Source organism: Miniopterus natalensis, chromosome 17, assembly GCF_054644295.1.
Source record: "Miniopterus natalensis isolate mMinNat1 chromosome 17, mMinNat1.hap1, whole genome shotgun sequence".
Lineage (NCBI taxonomy): Eukaryota > Metazoa > Chordata > Mammalia > Chiroptera > Miniopteridae > Miniopterus > Miniopterus natalensis.
This window is the reverse complement of record NC_142097.1, coordinates 15,303,420-15,316,511: the sequence shown is the minus strand read 5'-3', so window position 1 is coordinate 15,316,511 and position 13,092 is coordinate 15,303,420. Positions and strand designations below refer to the sequence as shown.

At 57.4% G+C, this 13,092-nt stretch overlaps 1 protein-coding gene across 5 annotated transcripts in view; it reads left to right on the top strand.

Moving 5' to 3' along the window:
- Positions 1–13,092, top strand: part of ABR (ABR activator of RhoGEF and GTPase) — a 167,534-nt gene that overhangs the window by 139,156 nt on the left and 15,286 nt on the right. The window contains exon 1 of one of the 5 annotated variants that reach the window (XM_016201983.2): positions 6,200–6,531. The exons of the other annotated variants lie outside the window; for them this stretch is intronic. Coding sequence (XP_016057469.1) covers positions 6,370–6,531 — 162 coding nt within the window. The 5' untranslated portion in view covers positions 6,200–6,369. Of the gene's footprint in view, positions 1–6,199; positions 6,532–13,092 lie in introns of those variants that run through there. 5 annotated transcript variants of the gene reach the window in all.

Below are 13,092 nucleotides of genomic sequence, written 5' to 3'. Positions count from 1 at the left end.
CTTGAACAGAGGATCGTGGGCTTCAGATTCTGCTTGCAGAGCATGGGGATTACTGGGAACGACCTGCAGCACCCCAAAGCAGGGGGTGTGGGCAGAGGATGTGTGAGCAGATAGGGCTCCATATCCCCACTTCAGCCAGGGGCCTCTGCTCTCTGCTTTTATCTGATTGGGAATCAGGGAGACTTTAGCATTTGGAAAGAAAGGTGGGGTGTGTCCTTTGCTTTAAAAAAAAAAAAATTGTTGACTATTTGTCTGGCCCAGGCTCCTGTTTTGACAGGTGTGGAAACTGAGCCCAGAGAGAAAAAGTGGCTGCCAAGTTCACAGTGACCAGGCAGGACTTGTGCCCAGGCTCCCTGGCTGCCAGGAGCATTCTTCTGTTCACTTGGAGCTTACAGTCAAGTGGAAAAGTTACTTAATGTTAGAGAAAGAAGAAAGCATGGAGGCTCAGTGGACCCTGACCTTTCAAACCCTCCTGCCTGAGGCTGTGTCTTCAGCACGGGGCCTGTGAGGCCCCGGGTGCCTTGCCCACTGGCTGTGCTGGGAGACCCCGGCAGGCAAGGAGCCGGGGGGGTCCGGGCACTGGTCTGGCCTTGAGTTCTGTGCAGGAGTTGTGTAGGGAAGGAGTGGATGGACATGTGGTGTCTGTGCTCTGCCCACTCTGGCCCTGGGTGGGTTTGTTGTACATAAGCAAGCTGTTCCCAAAGGCTCAAGTGGATTTTCCATTGTTTTCCGTGACCGATATGCCGTGAGAATCTAGGGGTTGCCAGGGACGTGCCATCAAGACAGCTCTGCAGTGTACAAGCTCCGGGCTATTTCAGACTCTTCAGCCGTCTAGAGCCTCCAAGCACCCTCGAGACACCAGCTGGGGGCAGGCGGAGTGGAGCAGCGTGTGCTCTGCATTGTGCCACGAATCGGTGCAGGTCTTTTGGGGACATGGGAGGATCGCACCTTGACAGGCTGGGGGTGAACTAGCTTTCTTTTTTTTTTCTTTTTTTTTTTTAAATCCTCACCGAAGGATATGCTTTTATTGATTTTAGAGAGAGGAAGGGAGAGAAAGAGAGAGACACCATTGTGAGAGAGAAACATCAGTTGGTTGCCTCCTGTAGGCACCCCGACTAGGGGATTCAACCTGAAACCTAGGTACGTGTCCTGACGGGGAATCGAACCCGCAACCTCTCGGTGCACAGGTCTACGCGCCAACCAACGAAGCCACCTGGTGAGGGCGCAACTAGCTTTTAATCGTAGCTGTCCCCCGTCCTTACACCATGCACCCTCTACACCTTGACTCCACCCCGGAACCTGCTCTCCACCCCTACCCTGGGCATCCATCTAAAGCCACCAGTAGCCATTTATCTACAGAGTTGAGGTTCCAGAGCTTAGAGAACTACGTCCCCATACACAGCTGTTGTTTAGCAGGCAGGGTCCAGCCCCTGGGGAGTTCAGTTTGACCGAGTTAAACTGCGACCCGTTCAAGGTCCTTCCCACCTGGTGGTAGTTGGGATGTTTTCAACGATGGACGAATGAATGAATGAATGAACAAATGAGTGGAAAGTAGCTTCTAGGCTCAGCTCTGCCATTGGTTGCTTAGTGACTTTGAGCAAAATTCCTGTCCCTGAGCCTAACAGTCCTTGAACATAGCGGATATTCAGAAAGTTGGATAGAGAGGAAAACGTCAATGGGCCTGCCTTTCTCGTTCCGTGAAGAGCTCTGCCCTGCACGTGCGCAGGCTTTGTCAGCATCGGCACAGAACAAGGTGAGAACACACGTGAGGAGTGCAGGGATCGCAGGGCCAGTCATCTCCAGGGGACTCTCCCATCCCCATTTCTCACAGTTCCCCCGGGACGTGCCACCCTCCCTGCCAACTTGCACACCCTCTGCCTGGTCCCTGGTCCCTGGTCCCTCTGGGCTCTCATTCACCGCCCCACCCTGCACTCCTCTCAGCCTGGACCCCTGAGCCTGTCTTTGGGCAGGAACCACTGCAGGCTCCCTTTCTGCAGCCCTCACAGCCACCTTGCCTCCTCGGGGCCTTCTCCATGCTTTCCTCAGAGGACCGTCCTTGGCAGACCCCAATCACGTCCCTCCCAGACTTCATCCTCAGCACGATATCAGGCTCCTTAGCTCCCAGCCCCAGCACCCGGACTCTATGGGTGGCCCCTTGGGACTCTTCACATCCCTCCTTACTCCAGACTGTCCTCACTGGGTGCCTCTGGCCTTGGCCTAGCTGGTTGCCCAGAAACCCCTTTTCCTGGATCAGTGTCATTTGACTGAGGACAGGGACAGAGAATCGGGGTCCTGGTCTGGGCCTGAAGGAAGATGAAAGTCACTCCCATGGGAAAAAAGGAGGTCACTCTAGGGAAGTGGCAGCGGCTTCCCGAAGTTCTGAGAAAGAGCCTTCCTTCCGTGTTCACAGGCTGAGGGATTAGCCTGGAAGCCGTCCCCACCCCCAGCTGTCACCCAGGCAGCACTGGTGAATCCCTGCCTCTCCCTCCCCCACGCCTCAGGCTGCATATATTCCCCGTTGACCTTTTTTCTCCCATGCTGCTGCTGATCGCTTTAGCCTGATTTTACCTCAGTCACAGCCGTGCTGAGTGGCTGGTCCTGGCCACCCCAGGTATACCCCTATCCCTGGGTGTAACCCAAAGTCCTGCCCTGCATCTCTTAGGGACGGCCCCTCTCATTCCTCTGGCGTGGAGCCCGGGGAGGAGATGAGAGAGGACTGGACAGTCTACTAGGAATGTTTTTAATTCCAAAGGCAGTGACATCTGCTCGTGTGGGCCTTACCGCCCAGGCTCTGTTTATCCAGACGGGGGGCCTCGGAGGCGGGTCCTGCCAGGTGTGGCTGGATGGAAGGGTGGAGAGAGCGGGCAGGGGATGTGGTCACTTCCTGGGTGGCCAGGACAGCCCAGCCTAGCCCACTCAGCAGTGATGAGGAAGGAAGGGTCCATGGTGGGCTGGAGGGACCTGACCTCCGACGGCTGCTTTTGAGGAACTTGCGGGGAACATCTGTCTTGTACAAACCCCTCTGTAGCCTCTGCTCCCAGACCGTTGGCTCCATAAGAACTGAGTCAGGCTTGGGGAAGAGAAGGCAACTTTGAGTTATCCCTAGAGAGCCCCTAGCCCACAGGGAGGAAGGGGGAGATGAGCAGCTCCAGGGAACAGCCTCCTGACAGCTGCCCATCTGCTAAGGCGTTTATGTCACCATGGAGACTGGTTGGCCGTCTTTCCCCCAATCAGAACTGGCTTTACCCAGACAAGTGTTGGGCCTGGGGTTCCTAAGACTGACAAGCATAGATCTTTGGGAACAGGATCTATTCTGTCCCCCTTTCTCCCACACACCTGCAGATGGGGGGCAGGCGCACCCTGCGCAGCACTCCCCCAAACTGCATCCTGGGAAGTGTGACCCAGATAGAGGGAAGAGGCCTTAGAAAGCCAGCGAGGGGCCAGTTCCCAAGTTTGCCAGCCGGTGGTGCCAAGCGCCGATCACGCGTCTGCAGCAGGTGAACGTGGTCAGCAGTTATCATGGCTCCTCACCGGCCAGTTACGCAGCCCGCGGCTGCGCGGTAGCTGAGGGCTGCAGGGGAAAGCTGGGTGGGCGGCCTCTTTGCACAGCTCTTCTGGCCACGCCAACCCCTCCTCCTCTAGGAAGCCTTCCCTGATTCCTTCTGGTTAGAAATTTTCTGTCCTTTCTCTAGACTCTCATGGCACTTTATCTGTGCTGTTCTTAGAGCATAAGACCCGATTTCCTGAGGGCAAAGACCATGCTTTGTCCATCTGAGTACAACGCAGGGTAGGTGCACAATTAGTATGTGCCAAATGTATGAACACCTTTCTGCCTCCTATTGAGAGGTGTTTAAGCCCCTGTCTCCTCTCCTCCCTCGGGCTGTCAGCTTTGTAAAGTGCAGGCTTTTGATTCCTCTCTGGTTCCTCAGCCCCTGCCCCAGGGTCAAGCACATAGATAGGCACTGAGTCGGGCCTCTTGGATGAAATGAATGGGATGAAGAACCGGGGCCTGCAGGAATGAGCGAAGCCTTCCTGGAGGAAATGGGTTTTGTGGCTGCTGGGGTGAGGAAGCTGACAGGCCCCTCACGGGGCTGGAGAAAGACTGTCTTTCTGAGGTGCCACCTAGGTGGCCTGGGAGAAGCAGGAAGGGTGGCTCAGGCCTCAGCTGGACAGGGGACACAGGTGTATCGCTGCCTCTGTGAGTCTCTTCCCCTCATCCTTGGGGTGTTGGAAAGGCTGTGTGGCTCAGCCCCATTTAGCTGCAGTGGCTTTAGGCAGCTTAAGCTCAGGTATGTAGAGGCTCTTTGCAGCCTTGGCAACCCAGCCCTGTCTGCAGTGTGCAGAAGGGGGTGTGGAGTATAGAGTCCTGGAGGAGATGGAGCTGGCCTTGGTGCCCTGCAGGGACACCAAGAGCCCACAGGGCCCAGGGCCCCGCCTCCACCAGCCAGGCAGAAGGCAGTGCAGGACCAGATCTTGCCACACTGGCTATCATAGTGGCGAGGGCATAAGCTTTGCAGTCAGCCAGACCTCTGTTCATGGCCTGGCCTGGCCTGGGGCACGCTGCTCAGCTTCTCTGTGTCCTCACTTTCCTCAGTGGAAAATGGCAATGCCAGTACTTACTTAATAAGGTTTGAGGAGCATTAGTGAGATAATCCATGTGCAGGTTTAGCATGGTGACTGTTGCCTAGCAAGTTCTCAGTAAAGGGCAGTTCTTGCTATGGTCAGGTCTTGGCTGTCTGCAGTGAAGCCATCCCTGTCTCAAAAAGCACTGATGTTAAACTGCAAGACCTGTACGCTGGTTGAGACCCAGCCAGGACTATGGCAGAGGCCAAGGGCTGGTTCTGTGCCCTGACCCACCTGTCCAGGTATCAGCCCAAAAATGTCATGACTCAGCTCTTTTTCCTGAATCCAAAGAATCCGCCACACTTCAGTGAGACCCGGTGATTGTGAGCACTCCCTGGCTGTAGCCACATGACCTTAGGGGAGAACTTGACCTCCCTGAGCCCCATTCTCATCTGTACTAAAACCAGAAGGATAACACCAACATTACAGTAGTTGTGACACTTAAATGCAACTGGATACTTGAAAGCCCTTTGCATGGGACCCAGTTTATGGTTGGCACTATGAAAATGTTGGTTTCCTTCCTACCCTGTGCCTAGCTCTGTGTGGTGTGACATGCTGGACTCTTCTGGGTTTGTGTACCCTAATCATTTGGGGTTCAGGCCTTTCTCTTTTCTCCGGAAAACTTATGTTGGGAGTTTTTCCAATGCTCTAATTGGTGTTGTTACCATGCAGAACGATTCACTTCTCACTCTTTGGTTAAAACATTTACCAACTCGATTTGTCAAAAACAAATTCATACATCTCTAGCTCCCAAGGCACCCAGCACAGACAAAGTAGCTGAGTGCCCCTTTGCCAGTGGGCATCCTCTGCCCCTTGCAGCAACACAAGCCTTTTTTGGGCTTTTCTGGTGAGGTGCACAGGCCTGTGGTTAAAAGTGGCCATGTAAGGAGCACCTCTTGCTGGGCACCGGTGACCAATGTCATACCTGGCTTTTGCTCATGTCCAAGGAGAGGGCCCATGGTAGCTGATTCCTTCTGGGGCCCCTAAAGCCCAGGAGGCTGCCCCACTAGGGTCCTTCCTTATTTGCAGTCTTCACAGGAGGTTCGATTGCTGGTAGGGGTTTGTCTGGTCCTGTCACCAAGTTGGCCTTGAGGGAGGCACCTTGGGCAGGAGTTGGGGGTAAGGATGTCGACCTCCAGGGCCGCAGATCCTTTTCAAGGTCAGGGACAGCTGTTGTAGCCAAAACGCAGCCCTGGCCCTGCCCACCCCTTCTGGCTTCCCCCCAGTCTCCCTCACCTCCGGCCCCAGGGAGCAGCCTGGTGGTGAAGGGGTTAACCGGGATCTAGCGGGGAAGGGACTGGATTGTGTTTAGCTGCTTGTCAAACTTTATTTAGTAGGGGCTGGAGGGAGAAAGGCAGGGTCGGTGAGGAGGAGCCCCAGCCTGCCAGGAGTTAAAACCGGGAGGTTGGGTTTTTTGGAGGGGCAGCCTCCAGTGCCTCTGAGTCACTTCCTTCGGTGGAGGCGGGGACCTCCCGGCGCTGCTCGGCCGGCCGTCTGTGGCGCACGCACTCGGCGCCAGGACCAGCAGACGAGGAGAGGGCCCAGTCCCCCGCTCCCAGCAGCAGCCTCCGGGGACAGGGACCGAGCGGAGGAGAAAGCGGAGCCTCCCCTCTCACCATGCGCTTCCCGGCCCCGCTCGAGTAACTGCCCCGTTGGGGCTGAGCGCTCCGGACGCGCCCTCTCTGCGCTGAGCTCCGGGGCTCCGGTACCCCTGTGGCTCCCTGTCGGACCCGTCGGGCCGCCGGCATGACCGACGTCCTGCCTCATCCCGACTGTAGCCTGAAGGCGGTGTGCGAGCCCCTGGAGCGCTGCTGCCTGGACCAGCTGGAGGAGCCCGGGAGCAAGCGGCCCCCCAACACAGGCGCCCGGCTCTGGGGCCGTGTGCGCAGCAAGCTGCTCCGCCAAAAGGTGCCGGTGGGGGACTGGAGGGGACCAGACGGGGTGGACTAGAGGGACCGAGAGAGGCCTGGGGGTGCTGGGGCCGCTCTGCCCCCCTCCTTGTGGAGCTCCATCCCAGCTCCTACCTGATTGTGGAGTCCTGGGACAGACGTGGGGTCTGCATTTAGGTCTGCTCTCCGTGGCCTTAGTTTGATGATTAACGCTGGTTGCTACCTCTGCCGCTGACACTGGCTGCTTGCTCTGCTCTGTCCTTGTCTGGGGAAAAGGGGGGTTGTCTCCTGTGGGAGAGGATTGCCTGGCTCCTTTCTGAGTCTATAAGGGCAGGAATATGAACAGACTAGGCAAGAGGCCCCTGGGTATCAGTGGCCCCCAATGGTCTTCAGCCAAGACCCCACCCCTTATATCCAGTGGACCCTGCTGGCTGTCCCTTTACTGAGGGGCACTGACAGTGGCACTCAACACCATCAGTTGTGTGAGGATTCTTTGTATGGGACTGTGGCCTCGTTCCCTACCAGGGAGGAAGGGGGGGTGGCGGGGAGGCAGAGGTGCTGCTGAGTCTGGGGTCTGTAGGCTGCCACTTCAGGGACCACCCAGCTGACTGCTGGCCCGGTGCCAGCTAGGCACCAGGCAACTCAGTCAGTGTGCCAGGGGTTTCCTGACCCAGCGGGCAGTTCAGACCAAGCTGTGCCAGGGAAGACTGCCCATCCTGCTTGCAGCCCCAGACCTGGGTGGGGATTAAAATCTGAGATAGAAGCTGACTGTCCTGCAGCTGGGCAGGCTGCCTCGGGGCTGGCTTTGGGCCCTGGCATCGGGCATCCGAGGAAGAGCCAGACCCATTGCCCGGCACACAGTAAAGGCTTGATAACTGCAGACCAAATTCACTGCCTGAGCAAGGTGTCGCAGGCTGCCTGTCCTGGTGGCCAGAGCCGTGCCCATCAGTGTAGTGATAGGAAGGCTTTGGCTAGTCTCTGTAGCTGATGGGGATTTGCAGGCTCTCCTGTAGCTCAGGAGGGGACCCTTTGCACAAGTCCTCACTGCCAGCTAGCATTGAGGCTCCTGGCACCTGCCAAGAGGAAGTACTCTTGGGCCCATTGGCTCCTGGTCTAGTTTTATCCCCTGCCAGTGGGGCATACTTGACCTCCCAGAGGTGACATCAGTCCTGGAAAGTGCTGGGCAGGGCAGCAACTTGAGCTGTCCTGCATTGGCCGCTGTGTCACCTTCAGCCTCTCTGGGGACCAGTTTTGCAGAGCCCTGCTGCCTCAGCTACTACCAGAGCCCCTCTATGCTGAGGCAGCTGTCTGTGCCCGGCGGCACGGAGCCATTCCCCCCTGTACCCCCTCTCCCCAAACCCTGCTGAGGCCAGCAGACACCAGCCTAGAGCTCCTCGTCCAGTCCCAAACCTCAAGGTTGGCAGGAAATTGGCCCAGCAGGTTCCTGGCCCAGTGCCAGCCAAACAGAGCCCTTCCAATTTCCCTGCACCTTTGGGGAGGTACCTGGCAGGTAGGGAGCAACTTTAAACCCTAAAATCCCAGACTTTCCCAGACTTTTTAATCTTTCCCTATGTATTCGTGGCTGGCAAAGCCAAGAAACCACTTCAGGAATTCTTCAGTGGTCTTTGCCTCTGGGGGTGTCTGGTGGCTCTGTGTCTCATGGTGCTCTCTGGGCAAGCGTGGCGGGCCAGCCAGGCGCTGGGCTGCTGGGCTGATTGGCATCAGTGCAACAGCAGGGTGGCTCTGGCGCTGGGAGGCTCTGTGTGGCGGGTGATTCCTTCTCCTAGCCCCTGCTGTGTGATAGAGTCTGTCTGTGTCATGGACACAGAAAGGGTCTGCACCGTGGGTGACAGAGGGACATTCATTCGCCCTGCTGGGCCTGCCTTGCTGTGCCCAGGCTGATGGGCGAGCAGGCCTTCTTGTGGAGCCAGGCCCACTGCCCACTTCTCTTCTTTCTCCAGCTGTATTAACCTATTTTTTTCTTTCTTTCTTTAATGTTTTGCAGTGCAACAGGCTCCCTGCCAGGAAAGGGGATTTAGATCAGGTAGCAGCTTTGGTGGGTAGGGGAAAAGTCCCAGCATTAACCTCTAGGGCATCTGGCCCAAGGAGTCTGCTCAGGGACCACTCACAGGGTCTCCTTTGGATACCAGGGGGCCACAGTTGGGGTCATTCTTACCCCCAGAGAGAGCTCTGGGGCTGAAGCCTCATTCGGCCTCTGACTTGGCAATTGGATTGTTGTGCAAGCATTTAGCAGAGGAGACACGTGGCATTTGGGTTCGTGGGTTCTGCCAGTCCTCTTGGCATTTAACCTCGCGTTTCTCCTTTCCTTTTTTTTATTTGTTCCAAATCACACTTGAGGAGACCAGGCTCATTGCCTGTCCTTCCTCCCATCCTGCCTGCTGCCAGATCCTTTGGTTGCACTTTGGAGGGGAGGGGCTGAAAAAGGAATCCCAAACCCCACCCCCCAAAGTATCCAAAGGTTTTAATGGGGTCACTTGTGGGAGCCATAGAGGCCTAGGAGGGCCCCAGTGAGGCTGGGCCAGAAGTATTTGTCTGGGGGCTGTGATGGGGGGAATCTAGGCCCCACTGTTGCCCTGTAACCAAGGCCAAGATGTTCCCACTGAAGCCAGGCCAGATACCAGCTGCAGGTGGGGAGTCCAGCAGAACTGGCAGGGTCCGGGGGAGTAGGGGAGAGTGATGACCTTGTCTCTGCTTTGAGGGGTTGCCATTTGGGCCTGAGAATTCCTGCCTCCAAGGAGCTTCTCTCTGGAAGCTGGAGGCGGGCAAGGTAAACTGAGGGGTTTGCTGCCAAACCCTTGGAGTTTGCCGACTGTAAGATGGGGTTTCTTCCCCCTGCTTCTAGGGAGGGCCAGAGGTGTCCCCTGAGGAAGGACAGGATGAGGAGCCACCTTTGGGCCACTTGTCTGGGGAACCTTAGGCTTCAGGAGGGTCCCTTTCTTTACTTTCTTGATTGCCTCCACAGGACAGCTCCTGGCCCCCCCAGAGTCTGTCATTTAAATGGAAAGTTCTTCCTAAAAGGTAGCACCAGTTATGCAAACCATGCATACACCCCAAGGCCCACTCTGCCACTCACTGCTGCTGAGGGGACAGGGGTGCTGAGGTGTAGCACAGATGTGTTGTGAGCTCATTGACTTTTTTTCATGTTCTGGCTCTGGGCATCAAGAAAGATCTTGACACATTGTGCAACAGACACCTGTCCTGCTCCAGCTGCCCACGGTTCAGCCCTGCCCCCTGCCCCCTGCCCCCTACCCCCTGCTGCACCCCTCTGCACCTTGTTTACTAAAAGGAAGGGACCTGCACCCCATGTCTTCAGCATGCACATGCCCACCCCCACCTCTGTAGTGATCCCTCAGCTATAGGAAGGGGACAGTGGTGCCTTCCCAGAGGACTGGCAAACCTTGCAACTCGCTCATGTCCTCCAGGGCCTCTGTGTAGGCCAGGAGTGTGACCAGGCCAGCTGGAGGGTTGGGAAGGGAGTGGCGTGACCTCCCTGCCCCCCTGCAGTCACTATGCTTCTCACAGCACTTTCTTACTCCCTGGAGAGAGAGAGGGCTTTACTCCTGGCGTCACAGGGGTGGCCTCCTGACCCCAGTGCTCCCACTTCTCCACTAAGCTGGCTCCGAGAGGCCTGTGTGATTCCACAAAGCAGGAGTCCTCGACTCTGAGAATCAGGTGAAGGCTCTGGAGCCCCCACCCAGACACAGAGCCATCCAGTCACACAAATTGTGTGATACTTTAGAGAGGGCCACAGACCTCAAGGAGGGAAACCCCTGCTGCTCTAAGTGAACTTGGCAAGGTGCTGTTTCTTGGCACCTGGAGAGGCACTGGCCCTCCCCAGCAGCTCTCTGATCCACAGGTGGCTTGGCCAGGCAGCCATGCTGGGCTTGGTGCCCCAGCTTTTGGATGGTGCTCTGGACCAGGGGGAGCTGAGCCTGCCAACCAAGGTGGTTCCCGAAAGGCAAAGCTGCCCGAGCCCAGTGTTGCAGGAGAATCCAGAGGCAGGGAGGCCCCAGGAGGGCAGACATTTTGGAAGGAGCCCAGAAACTTCTGCAGGTGCTGGCTTGGGGGAGTTGCCAGGCACTGGGAAACCCTCTGGGAAGCCCCAGCCCCCTGCTGAGCACCCTTGCTGGCTGCCCACATTGTCAGGAGCTGTTCAGCAAGTGCCCTATGGGCTTTCTTTTCCCTGTCAAATCATGCTGTGTTCTGAGAGCTCCCTAGCACCCTAAAGGAACACATCCCTCCCACACCTAGAACCTCCTGCCCAGGCCTTGGGAGGAAGCCAGAGTGAGTCCTGGGTCTGGATCCCAGTGAGACTTAGACTAAGGCCCTCTGTCCTTAGTCCCCCATGATGGGCCCTAGGGAGGTGGGAAGTGGCCATGGGGGCCGCCCTTTGAGATTCTTCTGCAGAGGCTGGGAGGGCCCTATAACCCCTTGTAACCTCACAGTGATGTCCCTGGTTCTGCTTTGGCTAAGGGAGAGGCTGGAACGGTCACTGTCCTGGACAGTGACCCCAGCCGGAGGTGGTGCCTCTGATGTGCAGAGCCAAACAGCGGCAGCCACCCTTCCCGTCAGGCGCCTGAAGGCCTCCTCCTCGGAGAACTCCCACCCTCAGGCTTGTGCGGCACAAAAAGCGACACAGCCCTGAGTCCACTGTCTTAACTTGACGTGCGACCTTGGGCAAATCCCTTCACCTCTCTGGTTCTCTGGCATCAGTAGAATGAAGGGGCTGCCCAGGATGACCTAGATCCAGTTCACATGATGGTTTTGGCCGTATCTCAAGATCTCTATTCCTAAGCCTTAAACTCTCAGCACACTGGGAAAGTCTGGGTGGAAGCGGGCACGGCTGCTCCTCGGCCCAGGCCAGCCCATCACTGGCGCGGGAGAAGAGGCGAGCTGGAACGGGGGCCCTCTCGCCCCCGGTCCTGAAGGAGCCCTGGGGGAAAGGCATTGTTTGCTCCACCCCCCACATCCCAGCTAGTTTGTTTGGCCCCTGAATATTGAGGGGGCACCTTCAGTGTGCTGGCCACTGCACAGGTGGCCCAGGCAGAGAGGCCTTGCTCTTGTGGAACTTTCTGCCGTAGGAGGAGTCAGGCAATGAGTAAGATTTCAGGCTGTATGGGTAAAGTGAAACAGTAATGGGTTAGAGAGTAATGGGGAGGGAGAGGACTTGCTTAGAGAATTTTGAGCTAAGATTTAAATGACAGGAAGGATTCTTGATAGATCCGGGACAGTGTGTTCCATGCAGAAGGACCAGCAAGGCACAAGCCCTGCAGCAGGGGCGACCGCGGTGCGTGCAGAGGTCGCAGAGGCTGCGCGGAGACTGCAGATGACCTCAGATGGAGGGGGCAGTGGCCAGATTGTGGAGGGCCTTGCGGGCCACACGGGGAGCTCGGTTTCTAATTGAAGCGAAGCGGGAAGCCCCCTGAGAGGTTAAGCCCAGTTTTGGTGACGCTGACGTGCTCTGAGCGCAGGCTGGGTACCAGGCATTGCTCTGCGCCCTGACGACCTAAGAGGCGCTGTTGTTGTTAGCCATGCATTTTCACCTGGGAAACTGAGGCTCAGAGAGTGACACAGATGAGGTCATCTGAGTGGCTTGGTAGAGGACCCAGCACTGAAACCCAGGCAGCTGGATCTTAGCCACCCTGCCAAGGAGGAGGCCCACAGCCTGCTGGGGGCCCGCGGCTGTTTCTCAGGTGTCTGGGTGGTCATGGGGCTGTTGGGGCCAGAGCTGTGTGCCCTGGGCGGGGGGCTCCTGGAGGTGGGGGTCCTGCCCAGTAGCCTTTTTTTGTGTGGTTCCCAGCCAGCATGCTGTGCGGAGCAGTGGGCAGTAACTTTTGATGATGTGTAGTGAACACGAGGCTCGTGGCAGGAGGGGCCCAGGGAAGAGGCCACTGGGAGGCCCCTCAGCGGGCACAGGCCGTGGCATTGCTGGTGCCGCCCATTCTTACTGGCAGGCCCTGTGCCCGGATAGCCTTCCTGGCCAGGCAAGGGGGGATGAACTCAGCCTCAGAGAAGGACTTGCATCATTTTTACCAAACGGCTCCAAGTTCAGAGGGAGGCCACTGAGCCCACAGCTGTGCAGAAGGCCCTTGCCTTGGCCCAGCCACAGCAGCTCCCATGAAACTTCCCAGCCAGGACCTCAGGTAGCCTCTCGCCACGGACTTTGGCCTCTAAAGTGGCCCCTTCTGGTTGGAGGCAGGGCTGCTGGGGCTGCCTCTTGCTGCTTTGACCCTGACCAGTTCCTTTTCCCGAGTGACCTGCCCTTGTTGCCCCAGTGCCCAGATGTCCCTGAGCTGGGGTGGGGCCACTTCCTGGCTGTTAGTTTGAGGCCTGGTTCTGGGGTGAATTCTCCAGGCTTTGTGAGCAGGGAAGGCAGTGGGAGGTGGGCCAGCTCTGAAAAGACAGAGCCCAGGGCCCTGGGAGAATCGTGCCCAGCCTTGGGGTCTCCCAGAGCAGCCCAGGTTTGAGTTCTGTCTGCGGCTATGCCCGGCCCAAGGGCTCAACGTGCGGCCGTCACGGGGCAAGCTGCGCTGCTGGAATGCAGAGTGCTGGTCGCAGT